Here is a 27,159-nt window from a genome sequence, read left to right on the forward strand (position 1 = left end):
TGCACCATATGTGCAAACACAGTTCTGAGTTTTCCGTGCTTGAATGTGTTATTTTTTTAAATTGACATCTCTCCTTTTTTACTCCGTTTTTCTCCACCATTTTTTTCTGAGTGTATTTGTGTGTGCATGCGTGCATATGACATCTATCTGGTGGATTAAGAGTAATTCCCTGATCCTGTCGCAAACTAGGCCACTGCTTCATGTACACTGCGAGATGCCCCGTTTGAGAAACTGCATCCCTCCTCATGTCATCCAGAGTGACAGGAAGCATTGCAACATCAGGGTTGTTTTTGCTGACCCACGTTTGCCCCAAACCCAACAGGCTGTCACCCCTCTCCTTTGTGGCTTGGATGTAACAATAGAAATCCACTTGAAATAAAACTCCTTGCACGTGATAAGTAGAATGCAACTAAACTATTTGTCTTTTAGAGAGGAAGCAAGGCTTAGTTACAATCCAAGCATGGCTATGGAGACTCCTAGTAACTTGAAACTGTTTCACTTCAGGTTTCATTACATCAAGTGATGTAAAACCTGCTCATTTTTTCCACAAGGCCAAATATAAAGTAGTCAGGAGCATTAATAAAAATCTTACCAGTTTTCTCAGACACTGAAAATATAATTTTCTTCCCCATGACATATAAGGGCTGGGTTCAACATCGGAAACACGGGAAATACTGTGACTGATTGACTTGTCAGCTTTTGACCCTGTGGCCATCACTCACATGGCCTTGAGGTTGACTGGAATCTGAAAAGCTGTTGGGTCAATCTCCTACAATGCACCACTACATTTGCTTGATTTGGGAGCCCCTAAGTGAGACACTGAACACCAACTGTTTAGAGAGGATCTGTCTTTGGTTACCTGCAAGTATGTCAAACAGCTGGCCCTCAGGTTATAAGTTCATCAGTGTAAATCTTTGTAAAGAGTAATGTGCTCTTTCACAACACATGACAAGCTTGACTTTCTGTCACATTAATGGGCTGATAGCTTTTAATTATGTTTTAACTTGAAACGTATATGTGTAGTAGCTGATCATTAATGGCAGTTTAAATTTCCAGCATTGATCGCTACACAAATGAAAAGGGATTCTTTGTCAGATTTCATTCATTTTGTCAGATGCTTTTTGTATTTGTGTATTTATACTGTATAGACAGAAAGACAGACAGACAGACAGACAGACAGACAGACAGACAGACAGACAGACAGACAGACAGACAGACAGAAAATTTGAAGTATTAGTATAGAAGAGATTGAATGATTTGATGTGAAGGCTAGTTTCATGCAAATCAAATGGCTTCTTGCTGATGGATGATGTTCCGTCAGGATTCACTGGTGTGAGATGAAGAGAGAGGGTCACAAAGGTCAAAGGTTTATGCTCCAGGGATTAGTTAATGTGAAATAGAATCAAGGAGTTATGTCCTTAGATTGTTTTTTATAGTGATTGATTTGTATTGCCTGACTCACAGAAAGGCACACAAAAAAGACAAGATCAGAGGGGACATTATTCCTCATAACCAGAGTACAGAATGTTAACACCTGCTCTTGGCAGTTTAGACTGTGATTGGGGCATTAGGAGACTAATCCTGCGGATTGAAAGACTGGAGATCAAATAACAAAAAGATATCCAGCGAACATACTGTACTTGTCAAGTCTTAGAAGATCATTTCAGTATGTTCATTCTGCACTCAAACATTTGTTTACATGCCTGGATCACAATTATCAATGCTGCAAAATGTTGCCACCTATATAAGAGGTTAAAGAAAACTATCACCACATGCTGTCTGGATTGCAGAATTACAGTTCTGATAATATTATTAATGTAAATGAATGGAGCAATAAAGACAGTTTTCTGGAATTTGTTTTGCCACACATGTCGTCATATTAAATTAATTTGGATATCTTTTGAAGAATATCGCGTAGATATAATGCAAAAATAATGTAGAAATCTGATTCAGATATTCAAATTATGCTATTCTCATCTCTGTACACGTGGAGCTTGTAATTTCAATAGAAAAGTGGAGTCATCAGCTGGTTAGCTCACTTAAGCATTAAGAAGAAAAACATTGAAAATAGCTGACCCAGCAACGAATGTTACCTGTGCTAATTATGATCTGACATTTATCAGAAATTAATAATAAAAATGTTAAAAAATAATTGTGTAAAGTGTAAAAAAAAATGTAAAATATCTTTTTCTAAATGTGAAAGCACTAATAAACATTTTCTAAATGCAATTTAAACTGGTATGGGTTTTTGTTAAAACTAAGATGAATATATAGTATTATTACCTTGATCTTATACAAAGCTTTGCCTCAAGGGTAACCTAAGGAATTTACATAAATTTTTGCTGATCAAATAATTCATTTAGAAGATTCTCTCTGCTGTGAAACTATTTAACAGGTCCGTTTTTACCCTTTAGTCATTGGAACGGTGAGAACACTGTATTTATAAAAAATGAGAAAAAAGGAAGTCCTCTTAGAGGAAATATCTGCATTGATATTGAGAGACAAAAATAACCAAAAATAAAAAGTTTTAACTGTTCTGAAGTTCTTCTGTATTTTCTGTTTTTCAGTAACATGTTTATCAAAAAATTCAGTTAACTATTATCAAATAATTTATGGTATATTTCCTGAAATATCGTTTATGTATCATTTAAGTTGCAGTAATGAAGAGATGTCATTTCAAGTTTATGGAATAACTGAGATTAAAATACCTAACTTAAAATGCATCGCATTTTCATAAGTCATATATACCAAAATTTAATTCTCTGTTGGTCTTTTTAATGGTTACTGCCAGCATTGGTTTTAACAGTAGCTTACTTACAGTACAACAAGAAGACGTTTAGGACTCAACCAGAGTGCAAGTAAACACCAAGTCACAATGAAGCATTCCAAGATATAATACTTGGGTCTAACATTTGCTATGAGACATGCTTTGTATGATGATTTTAAAAGGAGTTTAGTCTGGAGAAATACAATTTTTTTTTCCCCGAAATGACCAAAACCAAAGTATTTTCAATAATGCTGTTATTAAAGTCAACCTATTTGTTGGGTGAATAAGGCTGAGAGAAAGTTCATGCTGGTAAGACATAGACTGAACCAACTAAGCTTCCATTTGTACTGCATTGCTGGTCCACAGCAGGGAGGCAATGAGCAGCTAGCAATGTGTGCACCCATCAGTGAGTAACTGAACCTGACTTGCATTAGCTTAGCATTAGCTTAGCAGGTGCATCCGTCTGTGAAACAGCCTTCATAACATCAGCTAAGTTCTAACTTTGCTGAGCAGTTGACTGTGAATAATACATTGTGACGAGCACTGAGAAATCCTTCTGTTTATGGGAAGGCAGTGGGTAATCCATGTGTTTCTAATGGCCTCTGCATAAACGAAGACCTTACTTGATCATTTCCTCCCGTTGTATTTCTAACAAATTAACCCTGATTAACTCAGCACTAGCTGGACCCTCAAGCTGTTTAAATGACATACTAATTGAACATGCATTACTGAAAGCAGTAGATATATGCATAGAAAGATAAAACTTTAAAAATCATCAAGGGGATATTCACTCATTACAGCAGTCCACAAAAAGAAAGTGACAAATTTTAACATATGTAAAAAATTGTGTCTAAAAGAAGAACAAAAAATACAAGTACATGTATATACAGTATATGACCTGCAGATTGTTGAGCTCATGTTTAGATTATCTGTTATTTATCCTTTCATCCATCATGATATTGTCAAAGGGATGGTTGATGATTTCAACTAGAGGTCATATAATAAACTGTAGATCTTGTTTTATTTAATTTTCAATTTTAACTTTATTAACCCCCCTGTGGGAAAATTAGGAGTCCACTCGACACACAGATTAGTAGTTGCATGCATCTATATATAGTGTGTACAGACCCGTAACACACACACACACACACACACACACACACACACACACACACACACACACACACACACACACACGCAAGCACATACACACACACACACACAAGAGGCCTGTTGGGATGCAGGTGCTGGTGGTGGGGGGGGGGGGGTAGAGTGGCAGGCAGCTTCTTCATGGTGCGCCTCCAATGAGCAACTTGGAAAGGGAACGGTGCCTTGCTCAAGGGCGCCTCAGCAGATCTCGGGAGGTGAGCTGACGCCTCCCACTGTCAGGTCACACCGCTGATATTGGTACATTGGACAACCCACTCTGCCGCTGAGCCACCCCCCCCCCCCCAGTGAGCCACTGCCGCCCCAGCTTTTAAAGCAAAGCTGTTCAGATCAATAGTAGAATGCTTTTGTTGTTCAGACAGACGGACACTTGAATGGTATGATTTGTATTGGGGAGTTTTATCAAAGGGCAAGGCACTTGATAGTCTGTAATTACATTTTCTTTGCTGAAATGGACCTTTTAAAGAATGTTTGCCAATTAACTCTTATGTGTGTTGCAGAATTGATAGCTGTCTCTCTGTGTCCATTGGCCCCAGCAATCCAATTTCATTTCCAGAATAAAACCGAGTACCTGATAATTTGCTCTTGATGTGTCAATTAGATGTTAATGTGTTTTAAGTTATGCTTCTGGCCAGCTTCCCACCCACTCTCGAAGCTGACTGTCATGACCCTGGCCCAGGCCCCGATATTGGACTCGTTTCTCAACTTGTCTGACAAGCCTGCTGTTCTCATTTGGGGAGTCATCATCTTACTGCTCACCACCATACACAACACTATGCAGCTGGAACTCTCCCTGGCAGAGACTGTGAATTACTCATTGCATGCTTAACTATCAACTTGAGCACACAAGTACAGGAAAATATGAGATACAAGCCAAGATGCTTTATATATTAATATACAATGCGCCTCTTTCAGAAATGATCAAATCTTCCAACATAGAAACACAATTCCATTCTTATTTTCACATGTTCAGGCTACTAGGAACATCTGTTCAGGTGTTCTGAGCTTGTCTTTTACACTTTATAACTTTCATAACTCCGGCATCCTGAAGACTAGGCTCTCAGTTTGCGCTTCTAATTCCATTGTTTTTTTAATGATTTGTTGTCATTAGGGCTCAGAAGAAGAAACTGGAGCCTAACCGACCTATACTGCACAATAAGATTTTGAATTTATATTATTTTGCAAGGATTCTTATAATGAAACCATTTTCATTCATGTGTGTTTTAAACATGAAAATATTTTTTAGTTAATGCTCTTTAGTTACTATTCGGTGTGTGTGTGTGTGTGTGTGTGTGTGTGTGTGTGTGTGTGTGTGTGTGTGTGTGTGTGTGTGTGTGTGTGTGTGTGTGTGTGTGTGTGTGTGTGTGTTAGCACGTAACCATTTGTGTGTGTGTTACTATCTGTCTTTTGCTAGTATAGCAGTGCCTGCCATCATTCTGTCTTTAAAGATTGCATTTTAGCACATTAATCAAAATAGGCTATGATACTTTTTATTTCATACCATTCTTCCAAATGTGTTAATTCTGTTTGTTGTAATTTTAATTGTAATTTCTAAAAAGTAAGACGATGGTCGTTAACCCTAAAATCAAAGTTTATTATAGCCTCCATCCATTACTTAAAAGTGATCCGGAGAGGGAAACTGACATTATAATCCCTGCCATCTGCTGTGTGGCTCACATCCCACTGTATGGCAACCTTCATGTAGGCCACCCTGCAAGTCGCCCAACCCATACCCCCAACCACACACACACACACACACACACACACACACACACACACACACACACACACACACACACACACACACACACACACACACACACACACACACACACACACACACACACTCAAATGAAGAAGGGACAAATTGGAGCTGTCTAATTCCAACTAAATCTCTCTTGACCGATCAGCTCAGTAGTTTTGCCTCACTTCCATCTTAGGTCATTCAGAGGGATCGAGGAAGGCAGTAACAGAATGCCTGGTGACAGACGTGAACATCAGGCAAAGTGCCTCTATTGAAGCATGTCTGCCTTACAAAGGCAAGGTGTAGTATCTGCCATTTTTGAAACATTGCACCAATCTGTGTCTTCTCGTAAATTTATTAGGAATTTTGTTGGTTTTTCTCGGTTTGACCCGCGGCATCGGATAAAGCAGTGACAAGAAAATGGATAAATAATATTAATGTGAAATAATAAAACTTCCCAACCCAAAAATATTGATGTGCCTATTGAGCCTGAAACAGTTTGGACACTGATTGTGAGCAAAGCATTGAGGACAGATAAAGAAGGTGAACAGGGAAGAGTGAAAGAGGAAGGAGGGTGAAGATAATTAGGATGAGAGCTGATAAAGATAGTGGAAAGTAAAAAGAGAAGAAGAAACAAGAGTGAGTTGGGTGAAGTGTGGAGCATACGGCTGCATCCTGTTAACCCCCCATCCCCTACCCCCATCCTCATAATTAAGTCAGTCAATGTGACAGCAAATCTTATGTAACACCACAGAGATAGAGGGGGGAGATAGAGAAAAAAGTAACAAGGAAGAGAATGAATAAGGAAGCTAGGAGAGCAGCTGTGAAGAAAGAAAAGAAGTGATGGGCAAATAGAGAAGTGGGTAGAAAGATAAAGGGGCAAAACATGTGAAAGAGAGTATGTATGATGAAAGGAACTAAAGGATAGATAGATGAAGACAAGGAGGCAAAGATTAAAAACAATTGTAAGGTCTTCCGTGCCTTTTAGTATGGTTCTGCTGGTTTTACACTTTTCATTTGTTTGGCAGGGGAGAGATTAGCAAGAGGATTAAAAGAGCGATTTGCCCTCTCCTCATTCTTTGTTTCCAGGTCTTTTTCACTCTCTCTTACCCGCTCTCTTATGGGCACATCTGCTCATTCTCTCATCATACACATATACAGTGTACTGGCATACATGTAGAAGGTGTGTGCATTGCTGGACTATTCAGATCATGTTACTATTAATGGCAGTCTTATATGAAGCAGTGGATTTTCAGTTCTTAGTATTGCAAAATTACAAATACGTACAATATATCAAATTTCCTACAACCCAACACGTCTTCCGATATCATCTTCTGTTAATTCTGTTAATCCACTTACACACACACCCCCATCCATCACCCTCCCCACCAAAAAAAAAGTTTATGTTAATATAAAAATGGCCAGATTATCAGATTTATCATTTATTCAATGAGTCATCCATTAGAGTAATTTAACCACACACACACACACACACACACACACACACACACACACACACACACACACACACACACACACACACAGCATTCTACCCAGTCATTTAGGACCATTTGGCCATGAGCCAGTGAGGTATAGAGGTGATTGGGCAGCTTGGGGCATGTTTGCCAGTGCATCTGGCTTGTTCTCTCCTTCTCCCACTCCCGCTATCTACTCCCCTCTGTCTCTCTCCGTGTCTCTCTCCCTCCTGTTCTCATCTTCTTCTCTCCCTCCACTTCTGTTGTTCATGCTTCCTCTTCCTCACCCATTCTGCTCTCCATCTGTCTTTCTTGCCGTTCCCTTTATCTCACCCTCTCTTCTGTTCAGCATTCTCCACTCTTTGAACACACACATACTCTCTCTTTTACACTCTTCTGAAAAGCTTAGCTTTTCCCTCTCTCTCTCCTTTTAAACAGCAAAATGCAATTTCTCTTCCTTTGTCAGGGCGGTTGGCGGTAAGCCCTTAAGTAGGGATTTTCTGGTTTTGCTGGAATGCCATTAGACGAGCTGACGGTGACATGCCATGACTGACGTGCCGAATCTTTTTGATGTTGTGATGTCACAATCCAGCAGAGGCTGTGGTTATGATATTGTCGCCGTCCTCAGAATGAGGAGCTTTAGTGGTCATGTCAGGAGTAAGTCTTCATAAATCCTTTATGGCACAGAAATATTAAGCTTCTTTGGTGGTACAGGGACAGAGGGAAAAACATGGTTGAACATTCACACTCATACGAAAAAGACGAAGCACACACAAACACAAAGCCGCCCACATTCAAGACTATGCTGAAAGATAAATACTGTATAAGTGCATGTGAGCTTCAAGAATTGAATGTCACACACACATACACACACACACCATACACACTCATGGGATACCCCAACAACGGAGGTGTTTGAAGACAGATTATAGTATACAAGGGGGGAATTCGGTGCTGAGGTGCATGAGACAAAAGCAATAATATTTTGTCGATGAATGTGTTCATGCTACTGGTTTAGCAGTAATGGTGATGAGAGAAGATGTCATTTATTATGGAAAGGATTATATAACTATTCATCTTGTATTTTCCAGTTCATGCACTTATTGACATGCACGTTTGTGCCTACACACATTTTAACTTTTTACTTTTCTGTAAATCTTTCCATCCAGCACCCCCTAGATTTACACGAACCCCAGAAGACCAAACGGGAGTCCAAGGGGGAGTTGCCTCCTTTGTGTGCCAGGCCACAGGGGATCCACAGCCCAAGATTGTCTGGAACAAGAAAGGCAAAAAAGTCAGCAACCAGAGGTTCGAGGTATGGTGATGAGATTTTAAATGTAACCTTATGGGGTTTTTTTATACTTCTGATGCTTAAATACTGAAAATGCAAATAGCAATGGGTTAGCAGAGCCACAGCAGAGCTTCACAGCTTCATGGACCTGCTGTGTGAACAAGAAGCTTCTGCAAAACCTGCATAAATGTTTTTATTGGTGTCTGTTTTAGTTTGTGGTTTCATTATTTGCTTTCTCACAGCAGTTACTTTTTTACATGTCAGTCACAAATGTGGCTTATAATTTTAATAATGATTGAAAATCTGACATGGTCAGTATGATTTGATGTGATCAATAACACTTTGCTCTCTGTCCATTAAATATGAAGGAGAAACTAAAAGCCAGTTAGGGAGAAACAAATAGCACATAGAAACAAATAGACAACACCCGGCAAAAATGTAAATATCGCTTTTGGAAAAAAGATGTGCTGGTTTACAGTTGATCCACCAGCTTAGCTGTTTAGTTATGTATATCGTAACAGATAAAAGGAAATTTTATTCTCATCAAATTATTCCTGAGTCATTTTAAAGTACATATACCACTCATTAGTGAGTCCAAACAATCCAAATTTGCCTTTTTTTTTTTTTCTAAAAATCCATATGGTTTGAGTCAGTGAACCATTTGGATTTAAAAAGTTCCCATTTTATATTAAAAATTCTCAAATTAATTTCAAGTAATATTTCAAGTATTAATGACATTAATACTTGAAATGGCATCAAGGCTTTACAGTCCTGATCATCTTTTTACCTTATCTGTCAACTGCTTCACAATTTGCAAATCTTTGAGGAAATTGGTTCTATAGTTTTTACATAATTTTGAATATTCATATTAAGTTGTATTTAAAAGCTCCAAAAATGTGTATGTACCACCCTAAAAAATAAAAAGTACTGGAGTCTATATTATTATTTATTGGAGTTTTACAGAAATATGTTCTGTTGTTTCTGCATAAACATGCTGCTAAAGAAATGAGCTAAATACTAAAGGGGCCATGGGTGAAAGCGAACCTGATTGTTGCTGAGAACTCACTGGTGTATCCTTAATTCAACAAAACCGTCTCTGATGTTATTACTTACACCTGTGCTTTTCTCTAAATGAATGCAACTGTAAAGAAGCTGTATTGTTGGCTCTGTATTTATTGCATAGAAGGTTGACATTAGTATACTGTTGATTTTATTCTAATTTTATTTTTATATTTTACTTTATAAGTCTTCTTCTTCTTGTCCTTTAGGCTTTTCCCTTCAGGGGTCTCCACAGTGAATCAGTTGCCTCCATCTAACCCTGTCTTCTGTATCCTCTTCCCTCACACCAACTACCTTCATGTCCTCTTTCACTACCTCCATAAACCTCCTCTCTGGTCTTCCTCTAGGCCTCCTGCCTGGCAGTTCAAAACTTAGCATCCTTCTACCAATATATTCATTATCTCCCCTCTGGACATGTCCAAACCATCTCAGTCTGGCCTCTCTGACTTTATCTCCAAAACCTCTAACGTGCTGTCCCTCTGATGTTCTCATTCCTAATCCTACCCATCCTAATCACTCTCAAAGAGCTGTTACCTCGAGCTCTGTCTCCTGTCTTTCCCTCAGTGACACTGTCTCTAGACCAAACAACATCGCTGGTCTCACCACGGTCTTGTATACTTTTCCTTTCATTTTAGCTGAAACTCTGCTATCACACAACACACCTGACACTTTTCTCCACCCGTTCCATCCTGCCTGCGCATGCTTCTTTAACCTCTTTGCCACACTCTCCATTCCTCTGGACTGTTGACCCTAAGTACTTAAAATCCTCCACCTTCTTGATCTCTTCTCCCTGTAACCTCACTCTTCCTCTTGGGTCCCTCTCATTCACACATATGTACTCTGTCTTACTGCGGCTAACCTTCATTCCTCTCCTTTCCAAGACAAACCTCCACCTCTCTAGCTTCTCCTCCACCTGTTCCCTGCTCTCACTACAGATCACAATGTCATCAGCAAAAATCATTGTCCATGGAGATTCCTGTCTAACCTCGTCTGTCAGCCTGTCCATCACCATAGCGAACAAGAAGGGGCTCAGAGCTGATCCCTGATGCAGTCCCACCTCCACCTTGAACTCCTCTGTCACACCTACAGCACACCTCACCACTGTCTTACAGTCCTCATACATGTCCTTCACCGCTCTAACATACTTCTCTGCCACTGTAGACTTCCTCATGCAATGCCACATTTCCTCTCCTGGCACCCTGTCATAAGCTTGCTCCAGATCTACAAAAACACAATGCAGCTCCGTCTGGCCTTCTCTGTACTTCTCTATCAACATCTCAAAGCAAATACTGCATCTGTAGAACCCTTTTTTGGCATGAAACCATACTGCTGCTCACAAATGCTCATTTCTGCCTTTAGTCTAGCTTCAACTACTCTTTCTAATAACTTCATTGTATGGCTCATCAGCTTTATTCAATCCTATCCAATCCAACATTATTTGTTAAGCACTTTACAACAACCACAGTTGACCAAAGTGCTGTAGTTGCCACAGCTCTGCACATCTCCCTTGTTATTAAAAATGGGCACCAGCACACTTCTCCATTCCTCAGGCATCTTCTCACTATCTAAGATGCTGTTGGACAACCCAGTCGTAAACTCTACTGCCACCTCTCCTAGACACTTCCATACCTCTACAGGTATATCATCAGGACCGACTGCCTTTCCACTCTTCATCCTCTTCAATGCCCTCCTCACTTCATCCTGACTAATCTTTGCTACCTCCTGATCCACAACAGCCACCTCTTCTAGTCATTGTTCTCTCTCATTTTCCTCGTTCATCAGCTCTTCAAAGTATCTGTCTCTGTCACTCTGTCTTGCCAACCTGTATAGATCAGTCTCTCCCTCCTTCCTGTCCAACCTAGCATACAAGTCATCATTAGCCCCTTGTTTGGCCTTTGCTACCTCTATTTTCACCTTAGGCTACATCTCCCTGTACTCCTGTCTACTTTCCTCAGTCCTTTCAGTGTCCCAATTCTTCTTAGCCAACCTCTTTCTCTGTATACCCTCCTGTACCTCCTTCTTCCACCACCAATTGTCCTTATCTACTTTGGTTCCTGATGACACACCAAGTACTCTCCTACCTGTCTCCCTGATCACATTAGCTGTAGTTGTCCAGTCATCTGGCAGCACCTCCTGACCACCCAGAGCCTGTCTCAACTCCTTCCTAAAAGTCATTCCTTTGTCAGCTTCCACCATTTCATCCTCTGCTCTGTCTTTGTCCACTTCATCTTCCTCACCATCAGAGTCATCCTACACACCACCATCCTATGCTGTTTGGCTACACTCTCGCCTACTACTACTTTACAATCACTGATTTTACAAAGTGTGTTCCTACGAACACACTTTCCTTTTTCGACCAACAGTAGTTCAATTTCCACCAGCACCTGTAGGTGAAAAGCAAAGATGGCGGTCGTTCTTAACCTGGGCCTCGATCGATCCGGTATGAAAGTCATAGATTTGATTTGTATGTTTGATTTCGCAAAAGTTTTACATCGGATGCCCTTCCTGACACAACCCTCTGTATTTATCCGGGCTTGGGACCGGCACAATAAGACACTGACTTGTGCCCTCTTGCAGCTACATTTATATTTTACTTTAGAAGTGATGTCTCAAGACATATTGTACATAGCGTTTGCACTTGGGCAGTTAATGTGAAATAACTACAGCAATAGTTAACATAATAACTCTCACCACTTGATTTTTCCGTGCTTTCCCTCATACGTGTATTCATGAAATATCCTTTAAGAAATATAATGCTCAGGCTCTTGTCTCTGTCCTCGCCAACTCAAATAAATCCATCAAAGTGAAGGTGCATGCAAAGCGACATGGACGACTAGAGCCTAAACAAGGAGTCAACTTTGGGGTGGCAGTGGCTCAGCGGTAGAGCAATCGTCTTGAAGACAGGATGGCCCAGCCATCGGGGGTTCAAATCCCGCTTCCGCCAGAACATCCTTCGGAGTGTGAGCTGATGGTGGGTGGCGTCGGCTCACCTCCCAGCCACTGCCAAGGTGCCCTTGAGCAAGGCGCCATCCCCCCTACAAGATGCTCATGGGGGCGTGACCCTCGTGCGCGCCGTCACTCCACCTCCTTTGTACCTCTGTATGTCCTCTCTATACTAATTGCATGCCTACAGGCCCCTAGTGTGTGCTGTGTTCAGGCACCTGTAACCCCTGTATGTGTAATTAACACATACAGTATATGTACATGTGAAGTGTGTAGTGTAAAAAGAATTTCCCCAAGTTATTATTATTAACAATATGTTCATCTGTGTATTCCCTGTCCTTCTTAAGCTTCATATTTAACTTGGCTATGTTACATAAGATACTCACTTTGAGGACCAGAGATATGCAGGCTAGCAGCATTCAGGGTTGGTGCACAGACAATCTGCAGTTCCATACAGGATGAAACCAATGCTTCAGCACCTTCTGATTTCACAGCTGATATGGCCTCAACTGGGACACAGGTTTTCTGTTAAACTCATCTGGTGCTTTTTCAAGTCTGTATAACTGAGATTTGTTTTAATCTGATGTTGTGACAATTACAGATTATTCATGGGTGTAATCTCCATACACGTAATCGCCCATGCCTTACTATGGTTGCGGAGCTACCCAGTTTAACAAGTTCAATCACTTACCAATGGTAAATCCCACATTTTGAAAAGAAAAACAGATTTAAAATAATTATGAAATATAACCATTTAATGTTGTATGGCACTCCAGCATTACATAAAAAAAACATCTCATCTTGTTTTGCCCCATCCTATCCCCTGTCATGAATAATTAACAGTCCGTAAGATAGCGAACTCTGACTATCACGTTGCAAAATAAATTGCAGCTTTACAGTGAGACATTCACTTAATTGCAATATCTGAAATTTGTGAAGGTTTGGGTTGTTGTGGGTGGAACAAACCCTGGAGAATTCGAGAGTACAGCTAACAAGAATGATTAACCCACCATTTGGGTGGGTGCTGTAGAAAAAAATGAAAATTTTGTCTCATTTTTCTAAATTTTCCATTAATTAATAAATAAGGCAAAGCTTTTCAATAATAATGATTTGATATCATATTATTCAGGTTTAAGAACACCATTCATCACTAATGAAGCCAGTTTAGCAACTAATAATCCAGCTACAGATTTGATGGCCCTACCTTCTTTTCTTCATGTATTCTTCCGTAGTTATGCAGGAAGTCGTCAGCTTACAAACACTATTGGTCCGAGAGGTTGTTTGTAGGTTGAATTGTTCGTAATTTATTATAGTCGTTATTTATTAAATTTCAATCTGTAATCGTCATTTGAGGTCATTTAAATGCCATTATTACCCTAAATATGAAAGTACTATCCCGTAATGCTTACCCGAAACATTACGACATAAAAAGAACACATAATGAAATAAATGCAGGTACCTGTCATTTAGAGTTAAGTCGCTCTCGATTATACGTTGCAGACACAGGCTTTATAGGGCTTTATTTGTCTCCTTACTCAAGAACTCCTTACTTACTAACTCCGTCTCCCTTTATGCAAGTCTCACAAACTTCCCACAGCCCAACACAAGCACAGTGTAAACTCAGGGCAAAGTTAGAATAACAGTCTGCTTTAACAGATTATCACAATATCATGTTACTATACAATCAATGAAAATAAAAACATATACTGTACATATATGTACAAATATGTACATATATTTCAAAATCTAACGTTAAGGTCACTCACAATTTACGCAATGGTTTTGAATTCAGATTAGTTCAAAATAAACATTTACTCCTTATAATTTAATCCTTGAGGAGGAGAAGAAGAAAACACCTGCTGATGTTGACGAACCATTATACACTACTGTAGCTTCTGACATATAGCTTACCTTTAGAGTAAAGGACGAGGAAAAATACTGTAGTTATTGTGAGTTGTTATCAGTTAAGATAAAAGTGAAGTATCCAGTAAGAAGTCTGATGTGCTGAGATGCTCAGAGACAATACAGGAACAAGAGGGGGAGATGAGTATTGGAGATGTGCTACTTGTCAAGAGTTTTGGTATAAAGGGGGGACTACAGTAGTGCGGTTGTTCATATCTCTGAATGTTTTTAAGTTGAATGTTCATATCTTGAGGACCACCTGTACATCTGTGTTAAAGGCTAACGGCTTCAATTCTTTCATATATCAGATGATGCCGTGGGCCTAAGTATATGAAATTCTTATACGATCCTCCTTATTATTGGTTTCTTGAAGGCTGTGACCTCTGATTTATTTCTGTCACCCTTAGATTGAGATGTTGAACCAGGCTCACCTGGAGCTCAGAGTGCATTTAAACTTTCATAAGTTCAGTTTCCTTCCAGGTTTAAGTACATTTTGCTGTCTTCCTATTTGTGATTTAATACACCCTATATAACTTCAGACCACCAGCTGTATATTTCTCTTTTTTTGCCTGTTTGTCAGGAATGGTTGTGGGATTTCCTTTAATTGGATTTATTTCCCAGAATTCAAAGTCCAGACTTATTACATGCATTTATTTCTCTTATGTAATAGCATTTCAAATGTACAATCTCAGGAATCTCATGTTCTAGCCATTTCATTTCAGTCAGCTGCTTGCCTGATATGAACTGCTTGTCTGGTACAATCTGCAATTAATTTTAATATGTGTATTGAATATTCCTAGATCCAGGTATGCCTTGGGGCTAAGGATTAAATCTCGCTAGTCCAATGGTCCCAAGGCTATCTCCTTCCAGCTTTCCTCAGTAAATTAAAACCTTGAAAAAGGCCCTCAAAAACTTTTTCTCTGAAAAACATTAGGTCACAAACAGTGTTGATGAAAACAGCAGTGGATGTCTGGGGAGGCAGTGCGCTGCAAGGTTTTGATAATTACAACAATAGAAAAAAACAGAGCGAGGGAATCAGTGCAGTTGCAGGACATAAAACAGTGAGCTTAACATTATGTGGGAATTGCTGTTTTTTTCAATTTGCATCCCTTCAATTTTGTTGCAATCCACTTTCCCACCGCAGCGTGACAATATGTGTTCATGTGTTATGATTATCACCCAAAAATATACCACAAAATGTTTATACATCCTTGAGTAGCAGCTAATCAAAACAGCATAAAATCCATCTTGGCTTCCCTCTTGCAGCTGTTATTTCCAAAAACTCTCACCAACTTGAGCCCAATTGGAGACTTACTGTTGTCCAGCCTCTTTCTCAACTCTCTCAGTACGTGTTATTCCCTCATTAGCTTACATGGTCAATCTCTCCTGACATCCTCAGATAGAAGCTGCTGAGCCTTGAATCCATTGTCCACTCGCCCATCATTGATCCACACAAGCACTTCCTCCAGGCCTAAAACACTCCAACACCCACAAACCTCCTGTTCCATTGGTGTAAACGCACAATGTTTCTGTTATCCCAGGCTGGTCCAAACAACAGTTGCTTTAGAGTCACAGTAAAGGTTTCTGTCCATCAGCAAACTTCATAAATCAGAGTTTGGCCAGAGCAGCTGGAGGACATCAGGGGGAAACCAGAAAACATTTTCTCCATAGAACTTGATCTCGGTTCACAGATGTAGTTGGTGGTGTGTGATGTGCTGCCATAAAGCGGTACACACTTCTCCTGGGAGAGACTGTACACATACCCAAGTTACACTGAGCCAGAAAAGGAACTGGGGTTGCAGGGTGTGAATAACAAAGACACCATTCTCCCCATTAAAAATGACCACATTAATAACAAAGTATTGTTTAACAGTTAATGTTAAATGTTAACATCTTTTATTTCCAATAGGTAATTGAATTTGACGACGGGTCCGGCTCGGTCCTGAGGATCCAACCACTGAGGACTCCCAGAGACGAGGCCATTTATGAATGTCACGCTTCCAACTCTGTAGGAGAGATCACTGCCACCACCAGACTAAGTGTACTACGAGGTGAGAATGAATATACACAAAAAAAAATACCACTGGGCTGTAGTTCTGAAAAGAACATTAGAAGTCATTCACAATGTCACATCAACACAAAGTAAAATAACATATTATCCCTTATAAAGTATACTTAGCAGATCATACAATGCTTTTTTCCATTTTTATATGTCAAAGTATGGTCAGAGAATTGTAGGGATGAGTCCTCATGGGTAGACACAGTACATCTGTAATCATGAATCTGGCTTCACTGATGGTTTCCCTTAGCATTAGCACGAGTCCATTAATGCAGATAGGAAAGTTAGTGTGATTGGAGTCCATTAAGAGAACATTATGTACTGCTGGGGCGAGCTCAAGAGTGAAGCTGCTCAAGTGTAGATAATCACATCGCCAGCATTTACACTACAACCTCCTGGGGAAAGAATGTGTAGCTTATTGTTCCACCATCACAGCTCCACTCTCTCTTTCTCTCTTTCTCTCTCTCTCTCTCTCTCTCTCTCTCTCTCTCTCTCTCTCTCTCTCTCTCTCTCTCTCTCTCTCTGTTTTTGTCACTGAGGTAATACACTTGAGAGTTCTTCATCTCTACTCTCTTCTCTCTCCATCATTTCCAACTGATTTTGGTCCCTCAAACTTCATATCCCCTCATTTCATCTCCTTCTTTTGATGCTTTCTGTTTGCCTCTGTCTACAGTGTGTGCTTTCCTCCTTTCTTCTCGTTATCTTTCTATCTTTCTTTTCCTGCCTCTCCATTTGCTCTTAGGTCCACTACACAGCAACTTCTAAATTATTCATACCAGATTGCTTGTTGCTTCTCCTTGCAGTTTTGCTCCATCCAGAATTTTTTTTCCATCTCACATGGCTCTGTGTGTGGAATTCTAGGTTGCACATGTGCTTTTGCTTGTCTTTGCTAGTTGGGATTTTACCATGAGGGGACCTATCTGCCTGTATCTAATCTTGAACTTTACAGAAAACAGAACCACTCATATACACACATACAGAGATAAAGCATCCATCTATCCATCCATCCATGTTCTTCCGCTTTATCCGCCGCAGCTGGTCACGGGCAGCCAAAACATAAGTTCGAATAAACCTTCATGTATGTTCAATCTTAGGCAGTCAGTAGTGATGTAATGATTACCTCTCTCTACTCCTCTGAGAAGTCAATCTGTTTTAGATGAATAGCAGGTCACCTGGGACCAGCTAATAGCCCCTGACAGACTTTCACACACATGCCTGTGCACCCATACACACAGAGACACACACAGTCATGTCAATCATGTCATCTTGTCTCCTGTGGCTCTGTAAAGACACAGCTCCAGTAACTGACTGACTGACAGGAGGAATTCTGTGCTTAAGGTCAGTCAGCTTAATTACAGAGGATTAAAACCAGGCTAATTGAAATCTTAGCTTCTAGTGAAAGGGTTTGATTGGCAATAGCTGAACTAATAATGAACTTGCTTGATGATTTAGGTTACAGTCAGATACTGTATAATTTATGGATTGATAAAGGTTGCATGTTTGTTCTTTTGTACAAGGGGACTGTTTTAAAAAGAACAGCAAGTTGGAAAAATAGAGCTTCAACTATTGTCTGAAGAAAGAATAAAACACACATGGTTGGATGACTTTGGTTTCAATACCTTATTATTTAGTGCTAAAGCCAAAGTAAGAGCATCAATCCTGAGCATAAGTGTGTTGTCAGAAGTGAACCACAAATTGGTGTGTAAACTGTAGTGCTTGTTTACAATGGTCTTAATTATCCTGTTGTTAAAATAACAAATTACTGCAGAGGCACACAAGTCTTTAACTGTATACAGCTGTATATTACATGTTCATTGTAATGCATCTGTTGATAGTTTGTTTCCTCAAGCCAGTCATGAATGACAAAAACAAGTTTGTATGCAGCTGCAGATACAGTATTACGTTTGAATTTCTGATGCAGCAGCCGGCTCAGGCTGTTGTTCCCATGATTGTAAGGCCAGAATTGATTTACAGTCATCCAGACTTGCAGATGACAAACCCAGGGAGCAATTTGTGTGGATTTCTTTTTGGGTCTTAAATAAAGAGGACAGTATTCACATAGCAGTTCCCATGATTGTGAGACCGGGCTCTTCTATGAGCTGTGAAATTATCTGGATATCTCAGTGGAAAGAGTGAAGTGGGAGCACATCCAATTGAAACAGCGGGATGTGTGGAAGGCTCCCTCAGCAGAGGAGTGTAGGGTTACGCATCTGCTATGACCTCAAGGGGTTTTAAACTGTTCAGCAGGGCTTGTCTCAAACGCACTTTGGTGTTACTTACACCTGTCCCCATGATGGATGGTGATGATCTGATTTACGTGAATGCGTTAACACGTGTGTGCGTGCGTGTGTGCGTGCGTGTGTGTGTGGGTGTGTGTGTTGGTGCGTGCGTGCGTGTGTGTGTGTACATCAGTTTATTCGATCGCACCTCAAACATACCACTTCACACTGCTTCAGCTTTGAATTAAAGAAACTTGTGTTGTGTTTCTGTCAGCACCAGGTGTCAAACATGTGCAGCTTCATCTGGTTTGGTTTTACTTGCTTGTTTGCCTAAGTTTTTGGGTAATTGCAATCCTCTACCTGCATGTGTCTGCAACTCAACTGTTGAAATGAGACAGAAACACTTGCAGGGTCTCAGGGAGTAGCAGTCATACTGTGTGTCCTCAATGTTCAGCATAGTATCCCATCTGAAGTAGATGAAATAGAATGCATTATTCCTGCCTACAAGGGGCTGGCTTTGAAGTAAGCGTTTGCATAATGAAAGCGGAGAGAATCAGGATTATTATGCCATATAGATCCCTTGTGCTCTCTCTCACTCTCTTTCTGTTTTTCTCTTGCTCTCTCCACACTTTTCCCTCTTTCTTTACTGTTTCTTTACTGTCACTCTGTCTTTGTCTATCTACCCTCTCTTTTTTTGTCTTTTGCCCTCTTTTACCACCCAGACACACAGAAGACACTTACACATAAACACCTTCTCATCTTGTTCCGTTGGCTTATTATGTCTATGTTTCCATTTATTAACACTCAGGAACTGGATAAGATAGAAAGACAAGGGAGAAGGCCAGTGTGAGTTAGACCATAGATCAAAGCTAGTGCTTTGATCTACCTATGCACTAGCTTTGATCTATGGTCAAAGCTAGTGTAAAGCTTCGACCTACACTGAAAGGTCAAAGCAATGCACTTGTCAGGTACTACTTTCAGGGTACCCTGACCTACCCTTCTTTATTATGTATGTCTGAGCAGTAGATATTTAATTAATTAAATATTATTAATTAATAATAATGTTTGTCTGTCTGTCTGTCATTTGATGTGATGAAGTAAACAACTGTGTGAATTTAAGTGATCACTAGTCAGTAAACACCTGGGAGCCAAAGCTCAAAAAGATTAGCCCAAAAGACATTAGACGGGTGTGAGGATTGAACCCACAACCTCCTGAACCACAAAGAACCAATAGCCAACGAGCCTCTTTACCCACTGAGCTACTCAGATTGAATACTTTCATCAAGAGGCGGCGAAACTCGTTTCAGGCTCCTTCCCTTTCAGCCCTTCCATTAAGAAGCACTGTTTCTTAGCAACATTACCAGCTGAAGCGAATCAAAGCGGTGATGTATTGTAATTGTCAGTGTTCGTGTGTTTGTCTGCTCGTTCATTCGTCCGTTCTTTCGTATGTCCACCAAATATCTTTGCAACCGTTGCAGAGAGAAAGATGAATCAAAGAGCAGATTACCCAGATGGCAAAGGGGATGAAAATGAGATGATGACCTTGACCTTGAGAAAACTAGGTCAAGGTCATATTTCAACTTTTGTACACTCAGGAACTGGATAAGATAGAAAGACGAGGGAGAAGGCCAGTGTGAGTAAGACCATAGATCAAAGCTAGTGCTTTGATCTACCTATGCACTAGCTTTGATCAATGGTCAAATTTGATCTTAAAGGTCAAAGCTATGCTTGTCACATACTACTTTCAGGGTACCCTGACCTACCCTGATGTTGCAGTCCCTGACTGCCTTGTTGGGTATTGTGATTGATTGAAACAGGAGCTGTTAAAAGGCCACACATGCTCTTGTATGCTAGTGTCTGACGGCCTCCTCGCTTATTGGTTGAGTTCGATATGCTAGTGCCAGAATTAGCATCTCTTGAGGTGAGGTTCAGGACTAGGATTTCCCTTTACTGAGACTTTGAATTGATAATCAGGATAAAATCATAGGGATTCTCTGTAAAAGAGGATAAAATGGAAAGAATGGCTTCCAGGTAGAATCCTCATGCAGGAGGAGACCCGTTGGTCGTCTGTAATTTGTCGCAATGTCTATTTTTATCCACTTTATCGTGGATGACTCATGAATCTGATATTTTACCTCACAGTTTCAAAGTGGAGCCTTGAAGTTAAAAAAAAATGTTTTACCAATTAATTTCCTCAAAGCATATTTAATTCCAAGAATGAATACAGGATGTCTTATTAGTTTGACTGAGTTCAGGCAACTTTGAATCCCCACATCCTCAAAGTATTGTCCCCACTTTTCTCTTAAATTTCCCACTTCAGTTGAAGGAAGTAGGCTCATTCCCTTTGAATTCCTTTATTGTAGTGCGGCAACTCTTTGTGTGTGATTTAATTGCCTCAGATGCCCAAGAATTAATGTTTTATTTGCCATCTTAAAAGGTTGTGAGTCCCAGGGAATGTCTTTATGGGCTCACCCTTTTGACGGGCAGAGTGAGTTGTGTGTGTATTAGAGTTAGACAGGAGGTCTGGCTCAGCTCCCACAGATCCACATTTTCAACTAATTTTATAATAAGTGGGGAGATATCTGTTAGAGATCTACTGTATCTATTTATATAAGCTCACTTGAAAACCTCACACTGTCACGCTATAACTACATGCGCTACCTGCCCAACCAATCACCGTGCATCTACCAAAAGGAATCACATGAACAATATGGCGTAAAGCCTCAGGAAACGAGGCTTTTTGTTGTGGCTACGCCTTCCATCCACACAACCACGCAGATATGTGTATGCTGTGTGTGTGTGTATGTGTGTGTGTGTGTGTGTATATATATATACTGTATACACGTGCAAGCATTTGGAGTTAAAAGTTATTTCCCTACGGGAATATTAATAGATTTATTCACTTGATTTTTTATTTTTTACACACACACACGCACGCACGCACACACACACACAGTGTAATGCCATCACTAAAATATACAAATTTTAAACACTTCCTTTCTTTGCTGACATTTTATGTTCTGTAAAATGCCACACTCCAGTGGATTTCATACTAGAGCAAATGAAACCTCATGAAGGTTCGAACCGCAGTGAACCGATTGGGATGAAAAGCTTCAGTACTTCATGGGACTTCAGCTGCCCATCACTAACTATACATGCACTTCCCAGTTAACATAATTTTAGAGTGTCATAACTGTTCCAACAATTTTTCTGTTTTTGAGAAGAGTCCAGACAGCAGGAACGACACAGAAAACAGTAACGATTTCTGAGTGAAACTCGCTGGCTGGCACAAACAGTCTGTCCAGCTATCGTTTCTGTTTGGAATGGGACAGTCGATGTAGTATCCAAAATGCTCCTCGGGCATTTGACAAAAACGCTCTTTAAGTAACGACAAACTGTTAGTCAGCAAACAGAACTATTACTTCTCTAAAATTTCTTTTCCACTTGTTCTTTTGACAGGTGCCTTTTCCTTTAACGTTAGCTCCTTTCCCAATCTCACAATTACAATAGTTAGCTTTCTTTCTCCAGTTAGCCTGCTAACATTCATCTACAGCCTCGCAATGCCCGTCCAGCGCAATCCATGATTTGCCAACACAAAGTTGTTATATCACCACGTTGATTTTTGACTACATTGGGTGCGCTTGGTTTATAATACCAATACATTTGTTTTCATATGTTTAGTATGAAGTCTGATATTATTGTCTTATCGTGGAATTTCCACGGATTCCCGCTGGTTAATTAATTTAATTGTGTTGAAAGTACCATACTAGCACTGCAAAAGACATCTACGTTATTAAAAATGAACTGATAAACAGTACATGCAGTAACGTATTGTTTGTTAATGTTATTGAGGCAAGAAGGGGAAAAATTCATTTGGTTTGTAGAGATGAGTGGGATAGTTTTAGACTAGTAGTGTATCAAACTTTACAAGTCTGTTATCCTTACAAGTCTCCATCAGGCCTTTTTCATATTGTTCCATTAACACAGAACCATTCCCCGTAACGAATGGTTTTATAACAGCACTAATAAATTGTTAAAATTTTCCAGCCTAGTTTAATAAGCTTAAATGTCATTTTTACATACATCAGTCATTGCCTGTCAAGCCTGTCAATTTTGACTTACTTAACTGGCACCACCACTCAGAGGTAGAGTTGTCTTAAGCTTATCAGTTGGTTGGTGGTTCGAGTTCCAGCCCTGTAATCCATGTCACTGTATCCGTGGGCAAGATAGTGAACCCCAACTTGCTTCCAGTGGCTGCTCCAGCAGTGTCTGAGTAATGGTGTGAAAGTTGCTTCTCCTAAAGAGTAGGCGGCCCCTATCACCACCACTGCATGACTGTTTGTGTGAAACGGCGAATGCAGCAATTGTAAAGTACTTTGAGTAGTCTGTCAGACTAGAAAAGCGCTATATAAATAAAATCCCATTTACCATGTCCAAAACTGTTCAAATAAGAAACTTTCCACAATGATCCATCCATCCTTTCATTTTCTTGAAGAAGAGATGATCGCAATCATCTTGTCTTCAGTCACTTATCCACTTTGCAGGTTCATGCGTCTGCTGGAGCCCATCCCAACTGCCTACAGGAAAGATGTTGGGTACACACACCCACAGTGAAACAATCTTCCATGATATTGATTCGAGAGTCACAATGGTTATATCCCTTTTTTTTATCAGTAGAAAAGCTGACTCTTGAGAGAAGGAAGCAGGCAGCTTGATAGTTGTTAAAACTAACAAGCTCACCTGGATGTCCTGTATTTTGTGAAAACCACTGGCAAGATGCAAATGTTGACAATGAAGCTTTTTTAGTCATTTAGTTATGAAATGTGTGGGATTGAATTTATTCTTGGCTCCAAATCATAAATATATCTGTATTGTAACTTATTACAACCTTTATCTTTATTTGTCATTTAAAAAAATATTTGAATTAATAGAAATAAATTAATGCAGCTGATTGTTTCATGTCTACCAATTGAAGAAATTATTTGAATGCACATACTAAAACAATGGAGTGTAAAACTTCCAACATCCCCATGATTCATTTGAAAGACTGCTGAAAAAGTATCTATTGTTTATGATTAGTAGTGTTGACAAAAACAGGGTTAAGTAAAGGGCGGTCAAAACAGAAATCATCTGGATCACTATGGGTGCATCAGTGAAAGAGGGTTGGGAACCACCGGAATGTGCTGTTTCATTTATTTATTTCATTTTTTTAATGTGTATTTGAACTTTCTAGAGGACCAACTTCCCTCAGGGTTCCCCACCATAGACATGGGTCCCCAGCTGAAAGTGGTGGAGCGTTCTCGGACCGCCACCATGCTCTGTGCTGCCAGTGGCAACCCTGACCCAGAAATTACCTGGTTCAAAGATTTTCTTCCAGTCAACACGTCCAATAACAACGGCCGAATCAAGCAACTCCGTTCAGGTAACCAATACTTCTATCCCTCCACTCAGTCCCAGCTTTTATCCCGCTTATTTTTTTCTCCCTCCCACTTTGCTTTTATCCCCCTTTCAATGAATACTTCCTTTTATCCTCCCAAACCTCATTTTCTTGTATTATGTTAAATAAATCATGTTTTTTTTCTTGGCCTAGCTTTCTCTTACCCCATGTTCTTATTGCTGTTTGGCACTCCTCCTGCCATGGTTATTGGCTGTGTTTCTCCACTACCCCTCTCAGCTGTCATGTGCAAACTTTTCTAAACTCTCTTATTCCTGAAATATAAATTTTTCTGCTTTTCTCCAAACTCTCTGAGGTCTTCCTGTGCAAATCACCATCACAAAAAATTTACTTCCTAAAACTATTCTGTAATATTTGTAATACACCAATCAGCACACAGTGCCTCTAGTCATATCTATTTTCCTCTACATTTATGTGTGCAAAGTAAACCCAAGTGATGGTGATATGTATTCAGGGAATGGCTTCCCAAATATAGCTCACTGCTGTGACTAAACATTTAAATAACCTTTTGTTTTCTTTCTTATTTCCTGAAAATCTGCCTTGCAAGAGTGTGAAATTGACTCAAAGACATTACAGTCATGTCGATTAAAAAACTGTATTTGTCAAAACCAAAAATCAAATGATGGATAAAAACACAGATGTCAAATTGTTTTCATGCTACAGTACTCAGCCCACCTCAGTCAGCTTTTCAATAGCCACAGTAGTGTGTAAAATCTCAATTTATCATACCCAAAATCGCCTCCCTTCCCAGCCCTCCTGCTTCTAGGGACCAACTCTGGACCCGAAACTCCTTTCTTGTGGTTGAACACCCAACTGGCTTCCCTTTGGATAACAACCCATTTGCTTCTGTCCCCGTTGTTTTTAATTGTCTGGCTCAATTCCCTGCACAGACTCCATTTTTAACATTCATTTAAAAAAAAAAAAAAAAAGTTTAAATGATTTTAAAAGTTGTTACAAACTAAAATGTGAAATATTTGGTATGTCAGCTCCTTGTACATGGTAATTACAAATTAAAATACTGTTAACTGCTTCTTTTAAGCACATTATTGTCTGTATATTATCAATATTCATTTTTGGAGTTGCAGTGCATTTTCAAGGTGTTTCTGCTAAGTCAGCTCCTCTGTGTAACCAATGGTCCGATTGTAATGTCTATGCTGTTTCTTTTCTCTTTGTATCTTTTTAACCACAGAGTCCTTTGGTAAGTGCTTCTGTTCCAAGGCCCACACCCTCACTGTCCACCTTTCTACATACTGTTGAAATGTTACTACTGTTGCTGCTGTTGCTCACCTGGCATGCATTCTACTAACAGTCACAGTTAATATTAAGCACAGGTGTACACATACGCTAGGAAATCGCAGGCACCTATACGTTGTTTTGTTTAAAGCATACTATAATGTACAGGCTAGTATGGACACAATATACACATAATCACACATCTCTTTTCACCATAGCGATAGCTGGATTCACCCCTATCTGTGCACCTGCAGCCTGTTACAATGACTTTCTCCTGACACTCACCTATTTACTTTCCCACTCCTTTACTTACTCAATGGCTCTTTCCCTCACCCACTCAATGTCTCACTCACACTGTCATTCACTCACCAACTTACTCTCTCTACTCTTCTGTATAGCATTACCACTCAATAAACCATCAATTCAAGATGGCTTTGAGATAGGCCTCAGGTGGTGCCTCTGTAAGGAAATCAATGGTGACCAGTTTCCAGACATCTAGGCATTGTCTGTGCACTGAAACATGTAATATTAAACCTGGTAACTAATTCTTAAAAGGAGTTTATCTGTAACAGATGTGCAATTTTTAATGTCACCAGAGTCAAGAGAGTTAGACGAGTTTATCATTTATCACTTAGTTAATCATACTGATTCTCAGAATGTTTTCTAAGCCCATTCAGGCATATAAACATCAATAATAGTTTAGATAAATGAATACTAAGATGTTATTGGGTTAAAATAACACAAACTATTCAACAACAATTTTGACAACCAATTATTTGTTTTTCTACATTTAGAGGTATCATTGACATCCTACCATTTTTTTAAAAACTTTTCTTTCCTTTTACCTTGTTTTCCAGTAATCCAGCAGACTTATATTAAATTTAGGATTGAAAGGTGGCAGGTTTTTCTGTCGCAACTAATTTTGAAGGTTTTAATCGAGTTGTGTACAGGTGCAGGCTTGTGTCAAGGAAGTGTATTTCAGAGACCTAGTCTACTACTTAGAGACGTAGATGAGTGCAGTAATAGAGACACTAGCCTATTGTTACAGCCACATCTATCCCTGCTGCAAGTCAATGAAGTCCAGTCAATAACACATCTCCTTACAGCTTTGTCCCAATCTGTCACTCTATCTGTTGTTCTCTTCTCAGGCTTATTCTTTATTTATTTATTCTGTCTTCTTCTTTAAACCCCTCACATACTTTAAGGATCTATAGTTTGAGACTATTCTCTCTAATTTGAGTCTTCTAATATACAAGTTACCCCCCCCCCAATCCCTTCCTCCCTTATCCCCTTCTCCTCTTTTATTGTACTAACATTTTCTTCTTCTTCTCCCTCCCTAATCTCGTGCATTCATTGCCCACTCAGGTGGCACGCCCATACGAGGTAAGACTGCCAGGAGGACCAACATGACACAGTGGCCTGATTTCCTTTCAACCCCCAGTTCCTACTTGTCTTGCAGATCTGAAAAAATATAACTCTGGGTGGATTATTTAGTATGGGCTTAGTCCAGAAGTCTCAGGACTCTGCCATACTGGTAATACTCCAGTTGCTTCAGATTCACTGTAGATGCAAGAAGAGGGAATTGGATTTGAACAAGTAATTCATTACTTACACAAGTCACCTCCTCTCTGCTCATGTTTCATTTTCTATCATCTTCCATTCATCCATCTCAACCTCAATAATGATTCTAAAACACAGAATATCATAGCTTCCCTCCTCACTGTATTGTGATCTCTCTTTTGTGCCCATCTCTCTTTTGTGTAACATCATCTACTTTGATTTCAGCCTAAAGCATGATGTTTTACTCGATTTATTTGTAGCTTAAATTTACAGTGACAGACCATA

The 27,159-nt window shown here is 39.8% G+C and overlaps 1 protein-coding gene across 7 annotated transcripts in view; it reads left to right on the plus strand.

Annotated features, from left to right (window-relative positions):
- ptprdb (protein tyrosine phosphatase receptor type Db) overlaps positions 1-27,159 on the plus strand; it is a 160,261-nt gene that overhangs the window by 91,432 nt on the left and 41,670 nt on the right. For all 7 annotated transcript variants that reach the window (XM_068320868.1, XM_068320867.1, XM_068320871.1 and 4 more), the window contains 3 exons: positions 8,323-8,468; positions 16,258-16,399; positions 23,860-24,048. In XM_068320868.1, coding sequence (XP_068176969.1) covers positions 8,323-8,468; positions 16,258-16,399; positions 23,860-24,048 — 477 coding nt within the window. The remainder of the gene's footprint in view (positions 1-8,322; positions 8,469-16,257; positions 16,400-23,859; positions 24,049-27,159) is intronic.

This window comes from Antennarius striatus, chromosome 8 (assembly GCF_040054535.1).
Source record: "Antennarius striatus isolate MH-2024 chromosome 8, ASM4005453v1, whole genome shotgun sequence".
NCBI classification, from domain to species: domain Eukaryota; kingdom Metazoa; phylum Chordata; class Actinopteri; order Lophiiformes; family Antennariidae; genus Antennarius; species Antennarius striatus.